Source organism: Neltuma alba, unplaced genomic scaffold (genome assembly GCF_004799145.2).
Source record: "Neltuma alba isolate B1F8T4 unplaced genomic scaffold, ASM479914v2 tig00011304_pilon, whole genome shotgun sequence".
NCBI classification, from domain to species: domain Eukaryota; kingdom Viridiplantae; phylum Streptophyta; class Magnoliopsida; order Fabales; family Fabaceae; genus Neltuma; species Neltuma alba.
The window spans coordinates 1-19515 of NW_021636013.1; the positions used below are offsets into that span (position 1 = coordinate 1).

Consider the following 19515-nt stretch of genomic DNA (forward strand, 5'->3'; position numbering starts at 1 on the left):
CTGCATTCTTTGATCCTTCATTAATTGGCTTCCCATAAAGCAATTGGTTTTAAGCCATCCCTCTTATACTAAGGTTTTCTTGTATTGGTTCACTCTCTTACTGTGTCAACCTTGAGGTATTGGCATCTATTTATCACATTTCAAAAAGAGTTCAGGTGTCTCTTTGTGCATGAAGATGGCTTATTATCATTTGTTAATTACCGAAAAGTTCCATCATCTTGTTCTTATATTTTTTTTCTATATAGGCATATTAATTAGAACTCCCTAATTTTAGTACAAAGTAATACGCTTTACTTTTATTTAAATATCACGTTCTTTTTGTAGTTATATATGAATATTTCTGAACATTTTAATCATGATTGATCTGATTACAGCTACACCATGATTGAATCACTAATTTTTAAACTACTTGGTGCTTTCAACGGTTTAATGATTGGTCCGGTTTGTGATCTGCATTACACTTCCTAGTGAGAATTATGGTATATTTCCAAATAGTTTATGAAAGACTGCTAAACAATGCTTCCATTGTAATTCACTGTCATGGAATTATGGAAATTTGGTCTTTTCCAGCAACTGGGAACCAAGTATTCGTGTGACGTTACAGTTTTCAAAATTGAAGAGATCAAGGTGCACCAATATCCTTGTTGGGAACAAAGTGTCACTTTCTCTATAGATGATGGTAATTAATGCATTATTTATGAAAACACTACTGCCATTGAAACAACAGAAGACTTGGACTTGGTCATAAGTCTTGTATAATGTAACCTAGACATGAATAGTCAAAGAATGACTTCACTTGTAGATAGTACTATAAACTACGGTGGAGAAATAACAAGAGCCTTCACTTACCGATCAAAACCTTTTGGAAAAACTTGATTTAAGACCATGGAAACTAGTTTCAGTTCAGTAACTTCTCTTGTTTAGTTGATGTTGCTATTTGCAGTGACATTGTTGTTAACCTTCAAACAAGGCATTGTTGATCCTTCAACCGCCTCTCTTCTTGGTCTACTGAAGATTGTTGTACATGGAAGGAGTTTCGTGTGATTACAACGACAGAGTCATATCCCTTCATCTGCAAAGTCCAAATCAAAAGAGTCCAAAATCCTTGAGAGGTGAAATCAACTTATCTTCATTGCTACAACTTGAATTTCTGGATTCCTTGTATTTGGACTACAATGACTTTGACCGCATAAGCACGCAACCTATCAATACTACTTCCCTTGCTGCAAATTTTTCTGAGCTTTCTACCCTGTCTTTTTCTTACAATCTTCATCTTCAATTTGATGATCTTCATTGGCTTCGACAACTCTCAAGATCAGTGGTTTTCGTCTTCTTATGGAGACCGTCATTTGACAGTCATTCAATTATTGGCTTCTCCATCTCTTGAGGAAGTAGTTCTAGTTGACTGTCATTTGACTAGCTTCAGTTTTCCTTCTGTTAAGAATGATGTCAACTTCAGCTCACTTTCTGGTGTTTATCCTAGTCTAATATGGACTACTTAGTTGGTTGTTCAATCTTAGTAAAGACTTGTCCTATAATTACTTCGACCAATGCAATTTAAGAGGTCCGATTCCAGATTTTTCAGGCTATCAAAACCTGCATACCATAAATCTATCTGACAACAAACTCGAAGGATCAATGCATGATTGGTTAGGTCAACACAAATACTTAAAAAATATAATTCTATCTAATAACTCACTCGGTAACAGCATTCCTTCAAGTCTTGGAAACACATAAGCTTTATCAGCTTTAGATCTTAGCTTCAATCACTTGAGTGATACACTTCCAAAAAGCCTTGTGAAGCCCTCTTTGGTTTTGGATTTGTCTCACAACTCAGTGGAGATATCTCAGACTTGTTGCTAACCGATGCATTCATATTTATGTCATTTAATAAATTAGAAGGCAACCTTCCTCATATATCAGCAAATGTCTCTGGTTTGGATTTGGTTCACAACTTTTTCTCTGGATCTTTATCGTCTCTGTTGTGTCACACTGAGGATGAGAAATATATGTAGTGGTATTTGGATATATCAAATAATTTTTTCACTGGAGAACTTCCAGATTGTTGGGACAATTTGCCATGCTTGTCTTACATATACTTAGAATACAATAAGCTATGTGGTGAAGTTCCTCCAACAATAGGTTTATTGAATGAGATTAAGATACTCGGTTTACATCATAATGGCTTTTATGTAGATATGCCATTGACTTTCCAGAACTTCAAATCTTTACTACTTATCAATCTGGAAGGAAACAATTTTTCTGAAGTATACCAAAATGGATCCCACAAAATGTATCAGCAGTGAAATTGAGATCTAATCAATGTAGAGGCAACATTCCTTCACAGCTATGTAGCCTCTCTAAGTTGATTGTTTTGGATCTCGCACATAACAAGCTTTCAGGATCAATACCTTATTACCTTCACAATTTAACCGGCATGGTTTTAGGATCTTTGAATGATCCGTTCATCACTCAAACAATACCTGCTGGTCTACCATTATCAGATGGCTTTGCAATCCCATTTAGACTCAGAAGTAATTTGCATACAAAGGGTCAAGAATTAGAATACGAGACAAGCCAATTCTCTATGCGCAGTATCGTCCCGGCAATATTAATAGTTTTCAAAGACTGACACATTCTTCAAATATTTTAAATGGACCTTCGGATCAAGAAATTAAAGAAGATACATGATTCCCACCAAATTCCTTGCTTCTCAGAAATACAAGTTTTAGTATTTGGATTCAGACTTCATAGCCTTCTCCCCCCAGCGATTTAGATTTCAAAGTCTACATTTCAGAATTTACATTCTTTTTCTTTTTTTATGAAAACGATCAACTATATTGAAGTACTAAAAAGTGTATATATATACATATATATTAAAACGCACTCTGGGGAATATAGCTCAAACAGGGGAAGACACAGAACAAACAGAGAACATGTGAACAAGTAAAAAAACAAACAGTGAGATATGAGTATTTATTTCAAAGATGAATATTTGTAACTTTGATGACTACTTCACGTTTCATACAAGCAAAGAAGAATTGGAAAAAAAAATAAGAAAGAAAGCAAAGGTCGTAAAACTTGACGATTATGTATAATGGCTCTGTTGGGCATTTATTTCACGGAGGGGAAAAAGTTGAGAAGGACTTGTCATGGATGATGATTTTTGGTAAGGCATAAGAGAGTATTTATTATCTTTTCAATTCATGTTTTTAAATAAGGATTGATTTGAAAATTTTTCATTCACAACATAGCTAATGATTCAAGACAAAAATGCAGATTTATTTTTTTTGACTTTATACAAGATTTCATTTTATTTCTTAATTTTATAAAATATTTTTCCCAGTACTTAACCCTAACCCAGTTAATCTTAGATAATGATATTTTTGTGCCAACCATTGTAATTTTAACCCTGATCCTATTTCTTAGTTATAATTTTAACTTTAATCTTTTTAATAGTACAGTTTTGACTCTGATTTTTTTGGGGTGCAGTTTTGATCCTGATGGGTAAAATTGCACTGAAAAATCAAAGGCAAAACTACACCCGAAAAAATCAAGAATAAAATTGTATTTGAAAAATAAGACTAAGGGCAAAATTACTTTACTAAAAGATTAGAGACAAAATTACACATAAAAAATAAGATCATGGTTAAAATTGCACTTGAACCCACAAACAATAAAAGGAGTGAGCTGTACAAATATTTTTTATTTATCTAAAATATCCTCTTTACTTATTTGTAATTGGAGCTACTTCTATATAAAGCCCTAATTTAATATTCGCAATAAATATGTATGGTTTGAGGATAAATTATAAATTTAAAAAATAAAATAAATTAGAGTCTTATATTTACAATCAAAACGAACATCTCAATAAGCTTTTGTATTAAAAACCGAATGGAGTAATATTATAAAGTTTAAGGTAGCTCAAAAAAATCTTTCAAACTAAATTTATGTTAATTTTTGCTGTAAGTTTTATTAATTTTGGGTGCTTAGCTTTGTTTCCAAACATTGGTCATGCTATAATTTCAATAAGATATTAATTATTTACTTGACAACTTTATCCTTCAATAAGGAGAGATGGAAAAAGAAAAAGATGTTACAGTATAGAATATTACATGGGTGAAATTAAACGGAGAAAATATCACATGCATGTATTTAACACCGCGGCATGCATGGATTGTGAGAGATATTTATTATTGCGTGGTGATGCTCAGGAATGAGGATACCTTGCCGCGGCAATCGATGGTGGTGATTGATTTGAAATTGAGGATGTTTTTTCCAATTACTTTGATGACGAATGATTCTTATTTCTTCTAATTTTTAACGTAAAAGCTACTTAACTAATTTTATATAGTTTAAAAAAATAAGATAAATTAGTTAATTTTTAGAAATGTGATGCAATCTCCCTGAAGTAATCCTGTATAAAATTAGATTCTATATTAACTTATAAGTTAGATAAATTAGTTTTAAAAAAAATGATATAGGAGACAAAATAAACTGAAATTTTATATTTTGAATTAAATTTAACCATTAACTAGCTCTTATATTAGCAATAAGAAAGAGTATTAATTAAAATTCATAAATTGAAGTACTCTTTCATCTTTGAAATATTCATTTAAATACTCAACTGCCGAGAACACTACTTCCTCCGTTGTTTATTATAAGAGACAATTAACCAAAACCCGTTGAACAGAAAATTAGTTAAAATTGGTTAAAAAATAATAAATAAGCAAAAAAATGTGATTTAATTATTTTTTAAAAAAATATCTTTAAAATTTCTCTTATAAAAAGAAACATGCCCTTTTCTCAGGGAAGTGTTTTTTATGAATAGAAATGGAGGGCGTAACATTCATGGAAAGTTGAATAATTATACAAATTTTTGTGTCATTTAGATTTTGCTGTTAATTATATAAATTCTAGCGCGGATGATGGGTGGGGTAGAAGCAATGAATGGAAGGAGAATAATTGTCTCCAAATCATTTTATATTTACTACATCCATTACTTAATATAAAAAAAAAAGTTAGTTGACTAATTTGAGTAAATTAAAAAAGTTTGTTGAATTAGTTATTTGTAATAAATATAAGTTAAATTCCTTAGAATACCATTAGCTAGAACTAATATTTGATGGAATCTTTAATATATGTAACTATCACAGTGACTGTTTTGAAACAAATAGATAAATATGAGGAACAAAATAGATTGGGATCTTATATTTAGAATCAAAATAAAACTCAAACCAGCTCTTATATTAAGGATTGAAACTACTATAATTCAGTCTTAACGCAGATAAAGACAAATAATTCAAAAGCAATGAGAACTGATAAGGAGTAATTCAAAAGTAATTCATAGCTATTCAAAGGGACCGTGGACGGGCCATTATATAGTTATTACCCATTTCACAGCAATTTCCTGAGAAAAAGTAGTTCAAAAGCAGTGGGAACTGCTGAAGATTCTTAAAAAATCACCAAGCTGTGTAAAATAATAAAGATCTATCAGTAGGGCCTCAAAAAGCTTAAACACAACCAAAAGCAAGTTAAACAGATGAAAATGACACGCGTAAACCCCAACAAACAAACAGAGAGAAAAACAAAAGCTTCATTATTTATTACAAAAACTCTGCAATCAGAGCTTCGTTATATATGAAGACTAATTAAGTTTATATAATATAATTTCATTTGGAAAAGCACAAAAACAAAAAATGTAGATAGTAATTATTTATTTAAGAAGAACAAGATTTCTGTTTTGGAATGGTTTGGATTACAAAGGAACAAATATCCTTAATAAAATCAAACGGTTCAATTTAATTAAATAATTAAAATTCGTTCAAAACAAACATTTTAACGTGTAAAAGTAAGAGGATAATAATTAAGTAAACAAAATTAAATTTCATGTTTAATAAATTATTTTCTATTAATAACATTACAAAACTTGTTAATCACGTTACTAAAGTTATAAAAATGCTACTTTTTGAATGTTTTTGGACAACTTATTATTCACTGTTATACCAAATTTATGAATAGTATTATAAATTTCATGATTCACTGTTATACCAAATTTATTAATAGTATTATAAATTTCATGATACATATATGATTCCCCCAATATTCCTTCTCAGATAGATACAAATTTTAGTATTTGCATTCAGATTTCATAGTCTTTTCCCCCTCAACGATTTAGAATTCGAAGTACATATTTCGGAATTTACATTTCTTTTTTTGAAGTATCATATATATATATATATATATATAAATATATACAGACACACACATTAGAACACATGCTGGGAAATACTTTCAGGTTCACTCGGCAAGAAAGATGGTAAGGGGGAAAAAAAAAGCATATTTAGTCATCTAACTTGAAATAAATTTTTAGTTTGGTCTCCTAATTTTATAAAATCTTTAGTCTCACATAATAATTTTGTGTGCCAAGAATTGTTATTTTTCAAAAATTAAATTTAATATTTTTAGCGTTTAAAAATATTTTATTAATTGCACGGAGAATAGCGTATCACTTGTAGCGTTTCGTGTTCGATGGGCATTAACTATTTACCCAATTCATAGCAATTTCCTGAGGAAAAAAGTAATAATTCAAAAGCAATGGGAACTCAACAAGGTTGTTGAGACAAAGTTATAATTAATGCAATTATTTTACTGTCTCTTTATGCTTATGGGTTGATGTTATATGTGTTGTCCACGTCTTTGTGATACTTTTATTGCAACAGTAATAGTCATCAATTATTAATCCCACTAACAAGGATTTGACGCGAAGACTGGGAAGAAAAAAAGGGTCAGAAGACTTGGAAAGAAGATTGGGAGACTCCTGTGAATTAGTCAAGAAAATAAAATTAAGAAAGTAACCTTTACAAATATATTTTTTATTTTGAGAAATTGGAAAGGTTAAAATCACCATCTTACCCTTATGGCTAGATTTTGTGCACAACAATGAGGAGATGGTTATTGTTTCGGGTTACAATGATAAGCACTATGGTATTGATTATTTTGTTAAGATCCAGACTGTGCAAAATTATTTTTTTATTAATGCAAATTTAAAATTTTAACTTATAATTTTGTATACGAAAAAAATAATTTTATTTGAGAGATAGCTGTAAATTTATTTCTTTATTTTAAATTCTCTATCTGTTAAACAATATTTCATTAAAAGCATACAAATAAAATCATATTAAAGTAGAATTAGAGAGTAGGCTTCTTAAAACAAATGAGTTAAACACAAAATGAAAACTTTAATTTGTATGCGTGATTATGAGTGACTTTTATGGCTTAATTTGTGTGGCCACATACTTGTTTCAGACAAACTTTGTCCTGAGTGTGTTGATGAAAACTTGGAAGCAAGCAACTGGGACTTCATTATTTCTGAAGATTAATTGAGTTTATATAACAAAATTTGGAAAAATACAGAAACAAAATAAGATAGATATTGAGGAGAATTTTTTTAATTTTAAAAAAGTTTAGATTCTAAAAGAAACAAACATTCTTAATTAAAAAAAAGGGTTCAATTTAGTTAAATAATTAAAATTCATTCAAAAGAATCACTTAATTAACGTCTAAAGTTAAGAGATTAATATTTAAATAAACAAAAATTAAATTTCATATTTAATTTTTATATAAATATAACCATATAATTAATGAAAATTTTAATTGTTAAACTACACAAAACTAACGAAAAAATTGAAACGTATGACCGGCGCAAAAAAAAAAACAAGTTTGTTAGGAATGGCTCCCAAAAAAGGTTGTTAGGAGTATTGTCTCCAAAAGCAAATTTCACTTAGTTTTCGAGTGCTCATTCCCTGCTCATCAAATTGATGAGCAAAGAGTGCCCATCCCTTTTGGCTTTGGGGGATGGATATCCAATATCCTAAATAATTTTTCAGTGACATTCAATATTGTAAATTTATTTTTCATTCATACTGAGTGTTATTGAAAAATATTTCAAGGTGTTGGATACGAAAAAAATTAGTTTAGCAATACTGAATGCTACTAAAAAAATACTTCAGAACATTAGATGTTTGTATTATAATTTTATATTATTCTATTTTTTGAAAATGAAAATAAAAAAAATCCGTGTACAAAAAGAAAAAGTGATAGACTTTGGAGCAAAGATATTGGAAAGAAGGTCGGAAGACTTGATGGCCCAAAAAAAGGGGATAGGAAGACTTGGCAAAAAGGTGGGAAGACATTTGTGGAAAAAAAAAAAAGACTCGAAAAAGTACGGCATCTTGAGTGAGAGTAACCTATACAAATATTGTTTGTATCTTGTATGTTGAATTAAAGACAATAAATATTGCCCAAAAAAAAGAATTAAAGATAATAAATGAAAATATTTTTTCCAAAAAAAAATCATCACTCATAAAAAAGAGAATGAGTAGAAAAAGTATGAGAGAGAGAGGGTATGTCTGGCAAAAAAAAAGCAGAGAATAAATGATTAATCAATATAATGAAGATAATATAAAAATAAGAAATTAGTTAAATAAAACCATGCTGATCCAAATACTTCTTCCATAGAACGAGAGGGAGCATTCTTGAGGTGGCGGAATATTTCACTACTTAAAAATTTTTCATAGACTAATGGGGGCATTAACTGATAACTATCACGGCCACTTCATAGCAATTTCTTGAGAAAAAGTAATTCAAAAGCAATGGGAAGGGATCCTGAGAAAAAGTTAACTAGCTGAACCCTTTTCCAATTTCTATGCTTGTGTTGGCTTTATGTCGTGGACGTCTTTGTAATTAGTATTTTATTACAAAAGTGAGTCATCAACTACTACTCCACTAACAAGGATTACTTTCTTTCCCCCACCGTGTCATTTACTTCTCTTTTTCTCATATCTTCCCATTTTTTATAGGGAGAGGCGATCATTTTGGATTTGCGGCAAATACGAGGAAAAGAAGATCGGAAGACTTGAAAAAAAGGTTGGAAGACTTCTGTGAAAAGGTTAAGAGAAAAAAACAAGAAAGAGTAAGCTATGCAAATATTTCTTGTATTTTGAGAAAATTACGCAGAGTTTTTCTTCTATTTTTGAGAATTATAGTAAATTCTCTTAAATTTTGCTAAACTTATACAAACATGCATTTTATTTTTAAGTGCTTTTGTACCTTCCTTAAAACAAAGATAATAATCATCATATCAATCTTCTTCAATTGTTTTTTAATCATAAAAACCTCCTATCCAGTCTCCACTTTCAAAAGTAACTTATCATGAAAATAGAAGGGAATTAAATCTTAAAAACCATTTAAAACAAGTCCGTGTATTTTATCTTTTGCTTTTTTTGGAATTTTTTATAGATTTTGAAAATAAAGAGAAATTTGTGAAAAAAATTGGAGGAAAAAATTCGTGCAATATATTTTTTTAAAATTTTAGCGCGCTGTACGTAAAATTTTTCCCCAAAAAAATATAGTTTCAACAAAATTACAAAAAAAAAATCATGTAATTCTCCCTTGAAATAAATAACCAAACATCAAGTTCACCATATATAAACATTGCTAGAGATATAGAACTTGAAGAAACAGATTTCATCGCTACTTCGTCTCTTAATCAAACAACCATCATGATCATTCTTCGTTTTACATCACAAATATGTCTCATTTTGTTGGTGTTGCTATGTGCAGTGAGATTCAACACAATCATTTGCTACCATGAGAGGGATCGAAGTTCACTGTTAAGCTTCAAAAAAGGCGTTGTTGATCCCTCCAACCGCCTCTCTTCTTGGTCCACTCTCCGAGATTGCTGTCAATGGGAAGGAGTTTCATGTGACTACGACAATAGAGTCGCAGCTCTTGATCTGTCAAGCTACAATCATCTAACATCCTTGAGAGGTGAAATCAACTTATCTTATTTACTTGCAATTGAATTTCTTGAAGTGTTGTATTTGGACTCCAATGACTTTGAACGCATAAGCATTCCGTCTATCAATAATTCCTTCGCAACTCGAAGTCATTTGCCAGCAAATTCTTCTAAGCTTTCTCAACTGAGTTTATCAGACAATATTCATCTTCACATGGATAATCTTCATTATTGGCCCTCTCGACTTCCCGCCCTAGCTAGTCTCGATCTCAGTGGTATTCATCTTCCTAGTGAAACAAATTGGGTGCAATCGTTGGCTTTGCTACCTCTGGAGAGATTATATTTGCATGATTGTAATTTGACCAGCTCTATTCGATCTCTCCAATATGCCAATTTTAGCTCAGTTTCATACCTTGGTCTTGGTCTAAATGATTTTGGACATGGATTACCTAATTGGTTGTTCAATCTCAGCAAAGATCTCTCCGATCTTCATCTCAGTCAATGCAACTTGAGAGGTCAAATTCCAGACTTTTCAGGCTATCGAAATATGAATTTCTTAGATCTATCTAACAACAAACTCGAAGGATCAATACCTGATTGGCTTGGCCAGCTTGATGGATTAAGTTACCTTGATCTATCTAATAACTCATTTAACAGCTCTATTCCTTCTAATATCGTAAACGAATCATCATCTTTACGATATTTGGATATTAGCTTCAATGAGTTGAGTGGTACACTCCCAAAAATCCTTGGCCATAATAATTCTCACAGCCCAATTAGAAAGCACATATCGGGCTTCTGGCTATCCGGTTTGAAAGTATTTATGTCATTTAATAAATTCACAGGACAGCTTCCTCGAGTATCAGATGGGGTCCAAGTTTTGGATTTATCTTCTAACTTTTTCTCGGGACCTTTATCTCCTTTGTTGTGTCACACTGAAAGTAACCAAACTGTTTTGGAGTATTTGGACCTATCAAATAATTTTCTCACCCAAGAACTTCCAGATTGTTGGGACAATTGGAAACTTTTGAATTGTATATACTTAGGGAATAATCAGCTATTTGGTCATGTTCCATCAACAATGGGCTCATCATTATATAATCTAAGGGCGCTAGATCTACATAATAACGGCTTTTCTGGTGATATATCTTGGACTTTCCATAGTTTCCCATTTTTGGTGCTGCTCAATTTAGGAGGAAACAACTTCTCTGGAAGTATACAAACATTGTGGTTGCCTGAAAATGTAATGGTTGTGGAATTGAGATCCAATCAATTTACGGGCAACATTCCATCACGGCTGTGTAGTCTCTCTTTGATTGTATTGGACCTTGCCAATAACAAACTTTCAGGGCCAATCCCTCCTTGTCTACTCAACACAACCAATTTTTTAGAATTTCCTGGTGAACGAGATTCAGCAAATGAATTAGCTTTTCCAGTATATGTCATCCCAACTTCACATGCATTCATGAAAATTGAGTTGCACACAAAGGGTCAACAACGAGAGTATGATAAAATTCTGAAGTTGGTTCGAAATATTGATCTTTCAGCTAACAATCTATCGGGAGAAATTCCTATACCATTAGCCAAGCTCATTAATTTACAATCTTTAAACTTGTCCTATAATAATTTGACAGGAGAGATGCCGGATCAAATTAGAGAGATGAAATATCTAGAATCTCTTGATTTATCCCATAACAACCTTCATGGGAATATTCCTCAGAGTCTGTCTGACCTTTCTTTTCTGAGTGTTTTGAATCTATCTTACAACCATTTTAGCGGACCAATTCCACTTGGAACTCAGATTCAGGGTTTTGATACATGGAGTTACATTGGAAATCCTAAGCTTTGTGGACCTCCTCTTCTAAAGAGCTGCACAGTAGAAGGAAAAACAAACAATACAGAGCAGGTTGAAGAAAATGATGATGGTGCTTTTTTGAAGTCATTGTATCTTGGAATGGGAGTGGGCTTTGCCATGGGATTCTGGGTAGTTTGTGGTTCTTTGTTCTTGAGCAGGACATGGAGGCACACTTATTTTCAATTTGTTAATGGTGTGTTCGATCGAATCTATGTCATCGTGGCCATAAAGCTACGAAGATTCCACTAAATGGAAATATGCTACAACTCCAGGTTGGTTATAAAGTTATTTTTTTTCCTATTTAAATTGAAAGTTTTCTTTTATAACAATTTTTATTTTTGTACACATTAGTAAGTGTTGTAATGATTTCATTGTTCTTTTTTATTTCTTCCTAAATCAAATGCATAATGAAAGTTAGGGCTTCGTTCATGTATTAATGCAATGTTAATTTCAACAGTTTAGATCGAACTATATTAATCTTTTATTCTAACACAATTAAAATGCCCAGATCTATCTTTAAAATATTTGGGTGTCCAAATTAAATTCATGTTCCTCATTTATCAAATGTTGTTGCTGTTTCAACAGCAGCATTTAGCTTTATGGTCTAAGGTTGCGTTTTCTTTTTGCTAGTTAATTGTCATTTAAAAAAGAAACTCATGCTTAGAAGATTCTTGTTGATGCTTGTTTTTGAAGTAATAGGTAGTTGATTCCAGATTTTCAAGACTCACGTGCACCCCAGACGCTTGATTCGATGCTTATGCACCTTTGATTGGAAGGAAGTTCTGATGAGGCTTTAGAACATTGTGGCAACTTTAAGTATTCAAATGTTTCGATTTGGTGATGTTTTGGAATCTCTGTGTAAATTTGTCATTGTGTTTATTGCTTGATTTGGTCGTTGAGACGAATTTTGTACGTTGGATTTTTCTAGGATGTGGTTACATGTTTTAGTCAATCTCCGAAGTGTTGTTTCTTAGTGAAAAAATGAGTTTGAAAGATGTTATGTTTATTTGAAGCATGTTATTCTTATTATGATGTTCACAATCCGTAGAATGCGACATATAATGAGTATTTAAAATTAAGGCTAATTGCCAGTTTTAAATTGTTGTTTTAGTTTTAAATTGCTTTTTGCCAGCAATTGCTAGTTCTCAATTAACCACCGTGTGCATCAAGAATATTATCCCAAGTTGGCATGTGATGAATTTCCCGAGACCCATTCGGTTGGGGGCTCAGCTTGAGATATTGGAAAAGCCAGGCAAGAAAAAATGACCATCTTATCCTTGTGGCTAGGCTTTATACAGACCAAGGCATTCCTGCAAGGGATATGATCATCTTTTTCATCACAGTATGAGATGTGAGCCATCTAAATTGATTTTAACGATCTGAATTTAAAATCTTTAACTTAAAATTTTTTATATAATTTTTTTTTATCAGAGTGGTTATTTCAAATGATATATCTATTAAAAGATATTTATAAAAAATATGAAAATAAAATCATATTAAATGCTCATCACTCATCCAAACTGATTTCCATCCTCATATGGAGCCATGGAGGGGAGCTCTCTAAAGGTCGGTTGCAAACTTTCATGAGATAGGGGATTCGCTGACGTGATTATTTTAATTTGAGGGATGTCAAAATAAAGGAAGGCCCTAATGAACAATGAAATAATCGAAGAATATAATATTTGGTGCAAGCAAGAACGTAACTGCCGAGGATTGCAATAATAATATTTATATGTGCAACAGAAATAAATCCTCCCCTCTCCCAGGAAACACATGCTTGGACGTGCTCTACTAGCTGAAACTGCGTGGAGACACTTGAATAACCCGTTAAAAAGTGTCTACTTCCCTAAAGATGAATTTGTGGATGCAAAAAATGGCCATATAAGGCCTCTTGGCGGTGGTCAAGTATACTAGAAGGTAGAGACTACCTCTCAAAAAGGACCTCTTCTGGGACCTTGGCAGAGGAAATTCTATAGGAATGTGGGAGGATTATTGGGTCCCAAATATTCTTTTTCCAGAGAAGCCGGCAGACAACCAAAGCTTTATTGTACAACATGGAAAAGCTTTATCTGTGTGTGTATTTAAATTATATAAAATAAAAAAAATATGATCGTAACTATATTTTGTTGGCCAAGTTCAACCTTTTCCTGCCCAATCGCAAAGTGAACATATAACAGAATTGGAAAAATTGCATAAAGCCTAATGTAGGACTAGCACAATATATATATATATATATATATTAATTACGATTCGTTATAAACTTCATATTTTATGTTGACTATGAATTTTTCTTTTATTATTATTTTTTTTATTCTCCTGAAAGGTAGAATATGCCCACCACGGAACTTCCAATATTTTGGAAAAGCAATCTCTTTCTGAAAGCAAACGAAGGGTTTTGCGCCCATCGGTCATCATAAGTATCTCAACATCCCAAGTATGCCTTTTTTCAAACAAAAAAGGAAATCATTTTGTGAAGATTTCTTGTGTTAGGACTGTGACCATGTTTGGCATCTTCCTAGAAACGTAAAATTAAAAAAAACAAAAGGAATCCATTAACAAATAATGTTTGGCGCATATAATATTGCAATACCGCAATATAATCAGGCATGGAGTATGGAACATAGTGTGCTTTCCCTCATGATTTGGTTAAATCTCTTTTGAAAAAGTACATGCATATATTTCTTTTTATACCATGCAAAATATGATTCATTTCATCCGTCCCATTCCTTTCATTGTTTCTTTTTCTTGGTCATTTATAACTTTCATTATTATTCTACATCCCACCCGACCAGCAACCTGTACATTTAGAGCCTTGAGAAACAAGCTATTTTATTTGCACTTCACAACATGTGAATAGTATGACATTATATATAAATATTATAGTCAACATTAATGACTAATTTTTAGATTACCAATTATATATCATTCCATATGATTCTCAGAGTGTCATTTTAAACTCTTTTGTTTATATCGTGCTTTCAATGAAAGTACCTTTGTTATAAATACAAGTTTAAAGGGAGAACTCAATTTCAGAAGACTAACCTATTAGAAGAGAGATTTTTTTGACTAATGGACCACACTACATTTGTGTGGCTCCTCAATGAGGAAATCCTTGTGCGTGCATCCATTTTTTTTTTTTTTTTGGCTCAAGGCTGAGTTCAAGGAGCTAGCAAAATTATAAAGTATAGAATATAAAAGCAGAAGTTAAGAAGCCGGTTGCGAGAGGTCCTATCGAATACGCTAGCCACTTTATTGTAAAATGACAAAGATGAGTACATCCACACACTGAGCACACATTTTTTTTATACTATCATCCGGCTAATCTGGTTCGAGATGCGTGGCTTTCCCTATTGACAAAGATGTCTCTTTTGGGACTCATATATGAGCACACACTAATTAACACTAGTACCTCACTATTTCGCAAAAACAAAGGATTGGACACATTGAATTCTATATAGCCATTTTCTCATATTGAGGGATTACTATGGGACTTCTCACTTTGTGCTTGCCATCAGTCCAAGTCAACTCTCCAAATGAAGGGTCTGAAGTTTGGGCTAAACTTGATGCCTGCAAAATAACCATATAGCTCTTCTTTTGGTTTGTCCTCTGAAAAGTCAAAGTTCTTGGAAGAACAACAACCTTAACTCCTCGAGGGGCTTTGACATTTACAGTGTACGTACTTGGAGGCCCAACATTTGTTACCATACGAGTAACATTTACAGGTTTCATACCCAGAAAAGGCAATGTGATAGAAGGGTAATTAAAATCTTCTAGTTTGTAAGACCTTGGACATCTGTATGGCCTATTATAATTAAAGACTTGAAGTAATACTCCCTCGTAACGAGAAAAGCATAAAAAGTTCAGGTAATCAGAAGGGCTGAGATCATAAACAAGTCCAGGGTCCATAGCAAGGTTGGGTCTGACAAAGCCTGCACCATAATGAAATGGAGTTGCTACTCGACCATCCTGTTGATCCAGAATCTGTCTAAAGGTGTTATCCAGTATGCTTGCTATATCAACATAGATTTTTTACACTCATTAGAAAAGGAGAGAAAGCAAATTGTAAACATGAAAACAGAGACTAATGCATGTTATACCAGTGGTCATGATTGCTGATTTGATCATTGCAGGACTCCAATTAGGATGATGATTTTTTAGAAGACCAGCAATACCAGAAACATGAGCACATGCCATGGAAGTTCCGGATAGAATATTATAGTCAAAGTGAGCTTCATCTGAATCTAGGCCTGTAGGACTTGCAACAGGTGAATAAGCAGCAATTATATCCTGGCCTGGTGCAGTTAGATCGGGCTGTAAAAATGTTTTAAAAAAAGAATGTTAAGAAGTTTAATACTTGATGAACGGGGGAATTAGACAATGTGAGAATGGATAACCTTGAGAATTGAGGGAAAAATCATGTTGGGTCCCCTTGCTGAGAATGCAGAAACTCTTGGAGCTGGTCTTACTGGTATAATTGTTTTTGCATTTTTCATAAATGCAAATGGGTTCCTGCAATATTGGAGAGCTTATAACACACTGGGCATCATGAATAGTGAAATTCATTCTTACGCGCACAGGAATTAACCTCTGAGATGACGAGTTCGGGGCAAGACTTGTGCCCTGATCAATATATAATTAATGTCAATAATCATAATATATAATTAATTTCATTAATCATAACACATAATTAATCTCAATAATAACCATAATAAATCTGAAAGAAGAGAAGCGATACGACCTTAAAGCGTTGGCCATTACTACGAGTAATATTACTGCTGAATTCTCTGTCTATGGAGCCAGCAGCAACAGTGAAGATCCAAGGCTCCACGGAGAAAACAGTCTGAAGTTTTGGCCCGTCATTGCCCGCCGGGACAACAACCACGATTCCTCTGGCAACCGCATGGAACGATCCTATGGAGATGCCACCCATGGACCAGTCATCAATATGCAGAGGAGTCGCCGAACCAAGCGAAACGCAGAGAATATCAACGCCATCATCGATGGCTTGATCAAAAGCATATATCAGATCTTCATCAGTGCAACGTTCAGAACCATGACTCCCCCAGCAAACCTTGTACACAGCAAGACGAGCTCTTGGAGATCCTCCCTTGGCTGTTCCATTCCCATTGTTGAGAACACTTACTTTTCGAACGAAGTTGCCGCCGGCCGTTGACAAAATATGGGTTCCGTGTCCGGCAAAGTCACGAGCGCTTGTATGGTCAAGGCTCCCGTGTTTTATCTGGTACCCTTTGTAGAAGGTTTTTGCTCCAAGGAGTTTCCTATTTCATATGCATACTAAATGTAATAAATCATTCTCGATCTCAACCGTTTAAACTTTACGTCCAGGTCATACTTCTCTTGTCCTGTTCACAGGGCAGAGGGAATTTTTTTTATTCCATTTACAAGTCACATTAAGATTTTTTTTACTCTATTTATAAGTTACGTTATTAAATTTGAAACATGAATATACTATTTTGTCTTTCATTTACTATAAGATAGATTGTTATTTCCTTAGAAAGTGTATGTATTAAACATGACTAAAATTAAAAAATTATTATATTTTAAAGTAGAGTTAATGTAATTTAAATTTTCTTTTTACTTATGTAAAAACATGTTAAAAATCTCCTATAAATAGGACCAGAGAAGTATATATTTTTAAATTATGAAAACTCAAGTTTTGATCAAACCTGTTGCAAAGAGTTCTGTTACGTGGACTATAAAGCTCGCATTTTGATCCACCGCGCCACTTCCTTGGAATGGGACCGTACCCATCATCTCTGAAGCTTCTGGATTCTGGCCAAACACCTATATATCCAATAAAACAACTCAATGGTAAAAATTCTCATTTTGGTTGCAAATGTTTCCAGATTTATAGGAACTTAAATAGCTTGGTCGTGAAATGGAGAGACATAGAGAAGTAATATATAGACAGACTTCATTTCATTTGCAAATAGTTAACTACCGGTGTCGAGACTGCCAATAATCACATTTTGACCAAATCTTCCTTTGACCCAAGCTGAGTCAGCTCTGACTCTTCCGTTTCTTTCTTGTCCTAGAAACTCCCATGACCTGGTTGTATGCACCTTATGCGATTGGCTCAAGAACACTGACACTACTTTTGGATTTTCTGCGTCCATTTTCCAACCATTTCATATCAATCATCACTTATCAATATTTAATATCGTATATGTGTACACACACACACACAAGGCTACGGGTCTCTCACTCTTGATCTCTGCTGCCTCATCATCTTCAAGTAATGCAGCAAAGCCATTGATGTGCCGGTTATATGAGTAAAAGATGGCTTCTTTGGCCCTTTCATGGCTGTCAAATCAAACATGTAACTGTTAAAATAAGTACTAAAAACATAGGATTCTCTAAAGAAAGAGAAAGGCTAATTATACCATTCAAAATAAATGAATTAGAGGTTGATTTAAAAAAAGAGAATGAGGATCCAAAAAACGAAAAGAAAGAGAGAAATAGTAACTTTGAAAATAAGTCAAACACAGAGATCTATGAAACTTGCATGCACCTTCCTAAGACCGAGGCAAGGAAATTATAATGGGAAGTTGTGGCAAAGTCCATATCAGCAGAGGAAGGTTTTGGACCATGAGAATGTGATCCCAAGTATACAATGTATGGCTGCAAGATGAAATTGATTAAGGTGATAAACAACCACAACAAGAATAACACCATGAGCATCCGATATCTTGGCCAACCCCACAAGTAATTACAAGTCAGACTAATTCAAATCCGGCCATAATAGGACCCATATGGGTGGCAACCTTACCAACTATACTACTGTGTTCTCAAAGGATTGAACCCATGACTTTTGATTGAGCTTGAAAAACTCCTCCTAGTTGATCCAGGTGCGTGGTAGTAGAATAATACTGCTGTTAATTAATTACAAACCAAACTATGCTTGCTTACCTTTTTAATGGCATAGGCAGGTTGTTGCAGGTGTACCAAGCTGCAGATCAGAAATGACGAAAGAAGAAGGTGAAACATAGTTGAGCCTGTCAATTTGCTTCAACCTGAATGCGTGAGAAAGGCGACTCTATTTCGTCCCTTTATATAAATCCGTTCTCACGTGTTTGTGGATGAGTGGAACTTTTCTTTCTTCTTTTGCTTTTGTTTTGTCTTTTTAAAAATGTAATAAACAAATGGGCAATCATGACTTTGACTTCAAGAACTATAACAACCCATCTTTTGACATATTTATCAATATCTAAGAATATATTTACCTAGTTTGTTTTAATCACCTTGAAGATTTAGACCCATCATTATTGGACATTACCATTTTTTGAATTTTCTTAAAAAACTGTTCTTAACTATTATACTAAACTTGTTGCTAGCATTACAAGGTTTATGATGCATATATGATTCCCCTATTATTCCTTCTCAGATAAATACAAATTTTAGTATTTGCATTCAGACTCCATAGTCTTTTCCCCCTCAACGATTTAGAATTCAAAGTATATATTTCGGAATTTACAATGCTTTTTTTTAATGAAATCGATCAACTTTTTTGAAGTATTTCATATATATATATATATATATATGTATGTATGTATGTATGTACACACACACAAACAGACACACACATTAAAACACATGCTGGGAAATACTTTCAGGTTCACTCGGCAGGGAAGGTTTTGGTCATAAAAAATTATACGAGTGTATATTTAGTCTTTGATAAAAAAAAAAAAAGAGTATATTTAGTCATCTAACTTGAAATAAATTTTTACTTTGGTCTCCTAACTTTATAAAATATCTTTCATCTTCTAACCCTAATTTTATAAAATCTTTGGTCTCACATAATAATTTTGTCTGCCAATTATTATTATTTTTAAAAAGTTAA

General features: G+C 32.9%; 2 protein-coding genes across 2 annotated transcripts; one reads left to right on the forward strand and one right to left on the reverse strand.

Moving 5' to 3' along the window:
* The first annotated feature begins 2437 nt into the window (after positions 1–2437).
* Positions 2438–11903, forward strand: LOC114711631 (receptor-like protein EIX2). The gene is made up of 2 exons (XM_028896052.1): positions 2438–2534; positions 9625–11903. The coding sequence occupies exons 1-2, from the start codon at positions 2438–2440 to the stop codon at positions 11901–11903; spliced, it is 2376 nt and encodes a 791-aa protein (XP_028751885.1).
* Positions 11904–14885: 2982 nt separating this feature from the next.
* LOC114711632 (subtilisin-like protease Glyma18g48580) lies at positions 14886–18935 on the reverse strand. Its single transcript, XM_028896053.1, has 11 exons — positions 18917–18935; positions 18585–18670; positions 18187–18296; positions 17881–17978; positions 17617–17781; positions 17342–17459; positions 16393–16933; positions 16240–16274; positions 16049–16163; positions 15752–15965; positions 14886–15664 (listed from the first exon to the last, which is right to left on the reverse strand). The coding sequence occupies exons 1-11, from the start codon at positions 18933–18935 to the stop codon at positions 15105–15107; spliced, it is 2061 nt and encodes a 686-aa protein (XP_028751886.1). The 3' UTR covers positions 14886–15104.
* Positions 18936–19515: the final 580 nt, after the last annotated feature.

Excerpts from the sequence above, each read along its gene's own strand:
- LOC114711632 (XM_028896053.1), bottom strand. Across the intron at positions 17,979-18,186 it reads CTTGCCTCGGTCTTAGGAAG|CCATGAAAGGGCCAAAGAAG; the intron begins GTGCATGCAAGT and ends TTGATTTGACAG. Across the intron at positions 15,665-15,751 it reads ATCAGCAATCATGACCACTG|CAAGCATACTGGATAACACC; the intron begins GTATAACATGCA and ends ATGTTGATATAG.
- LOC114711631 (XM_028896052.1), top strand. The coding sequence starts at position 2,438 with ATGGTTTTAGGATCTTTGAATGATCCGTTCATCACTCAAACAATACCT. Across the intron at positions 2,535-9,624 it reads AATCCCATTTAGACTCAGAA|TGAGATTCAACACAATCATT; the intron begins GTAATTTGCATA and ends TGCTATGTGCAG.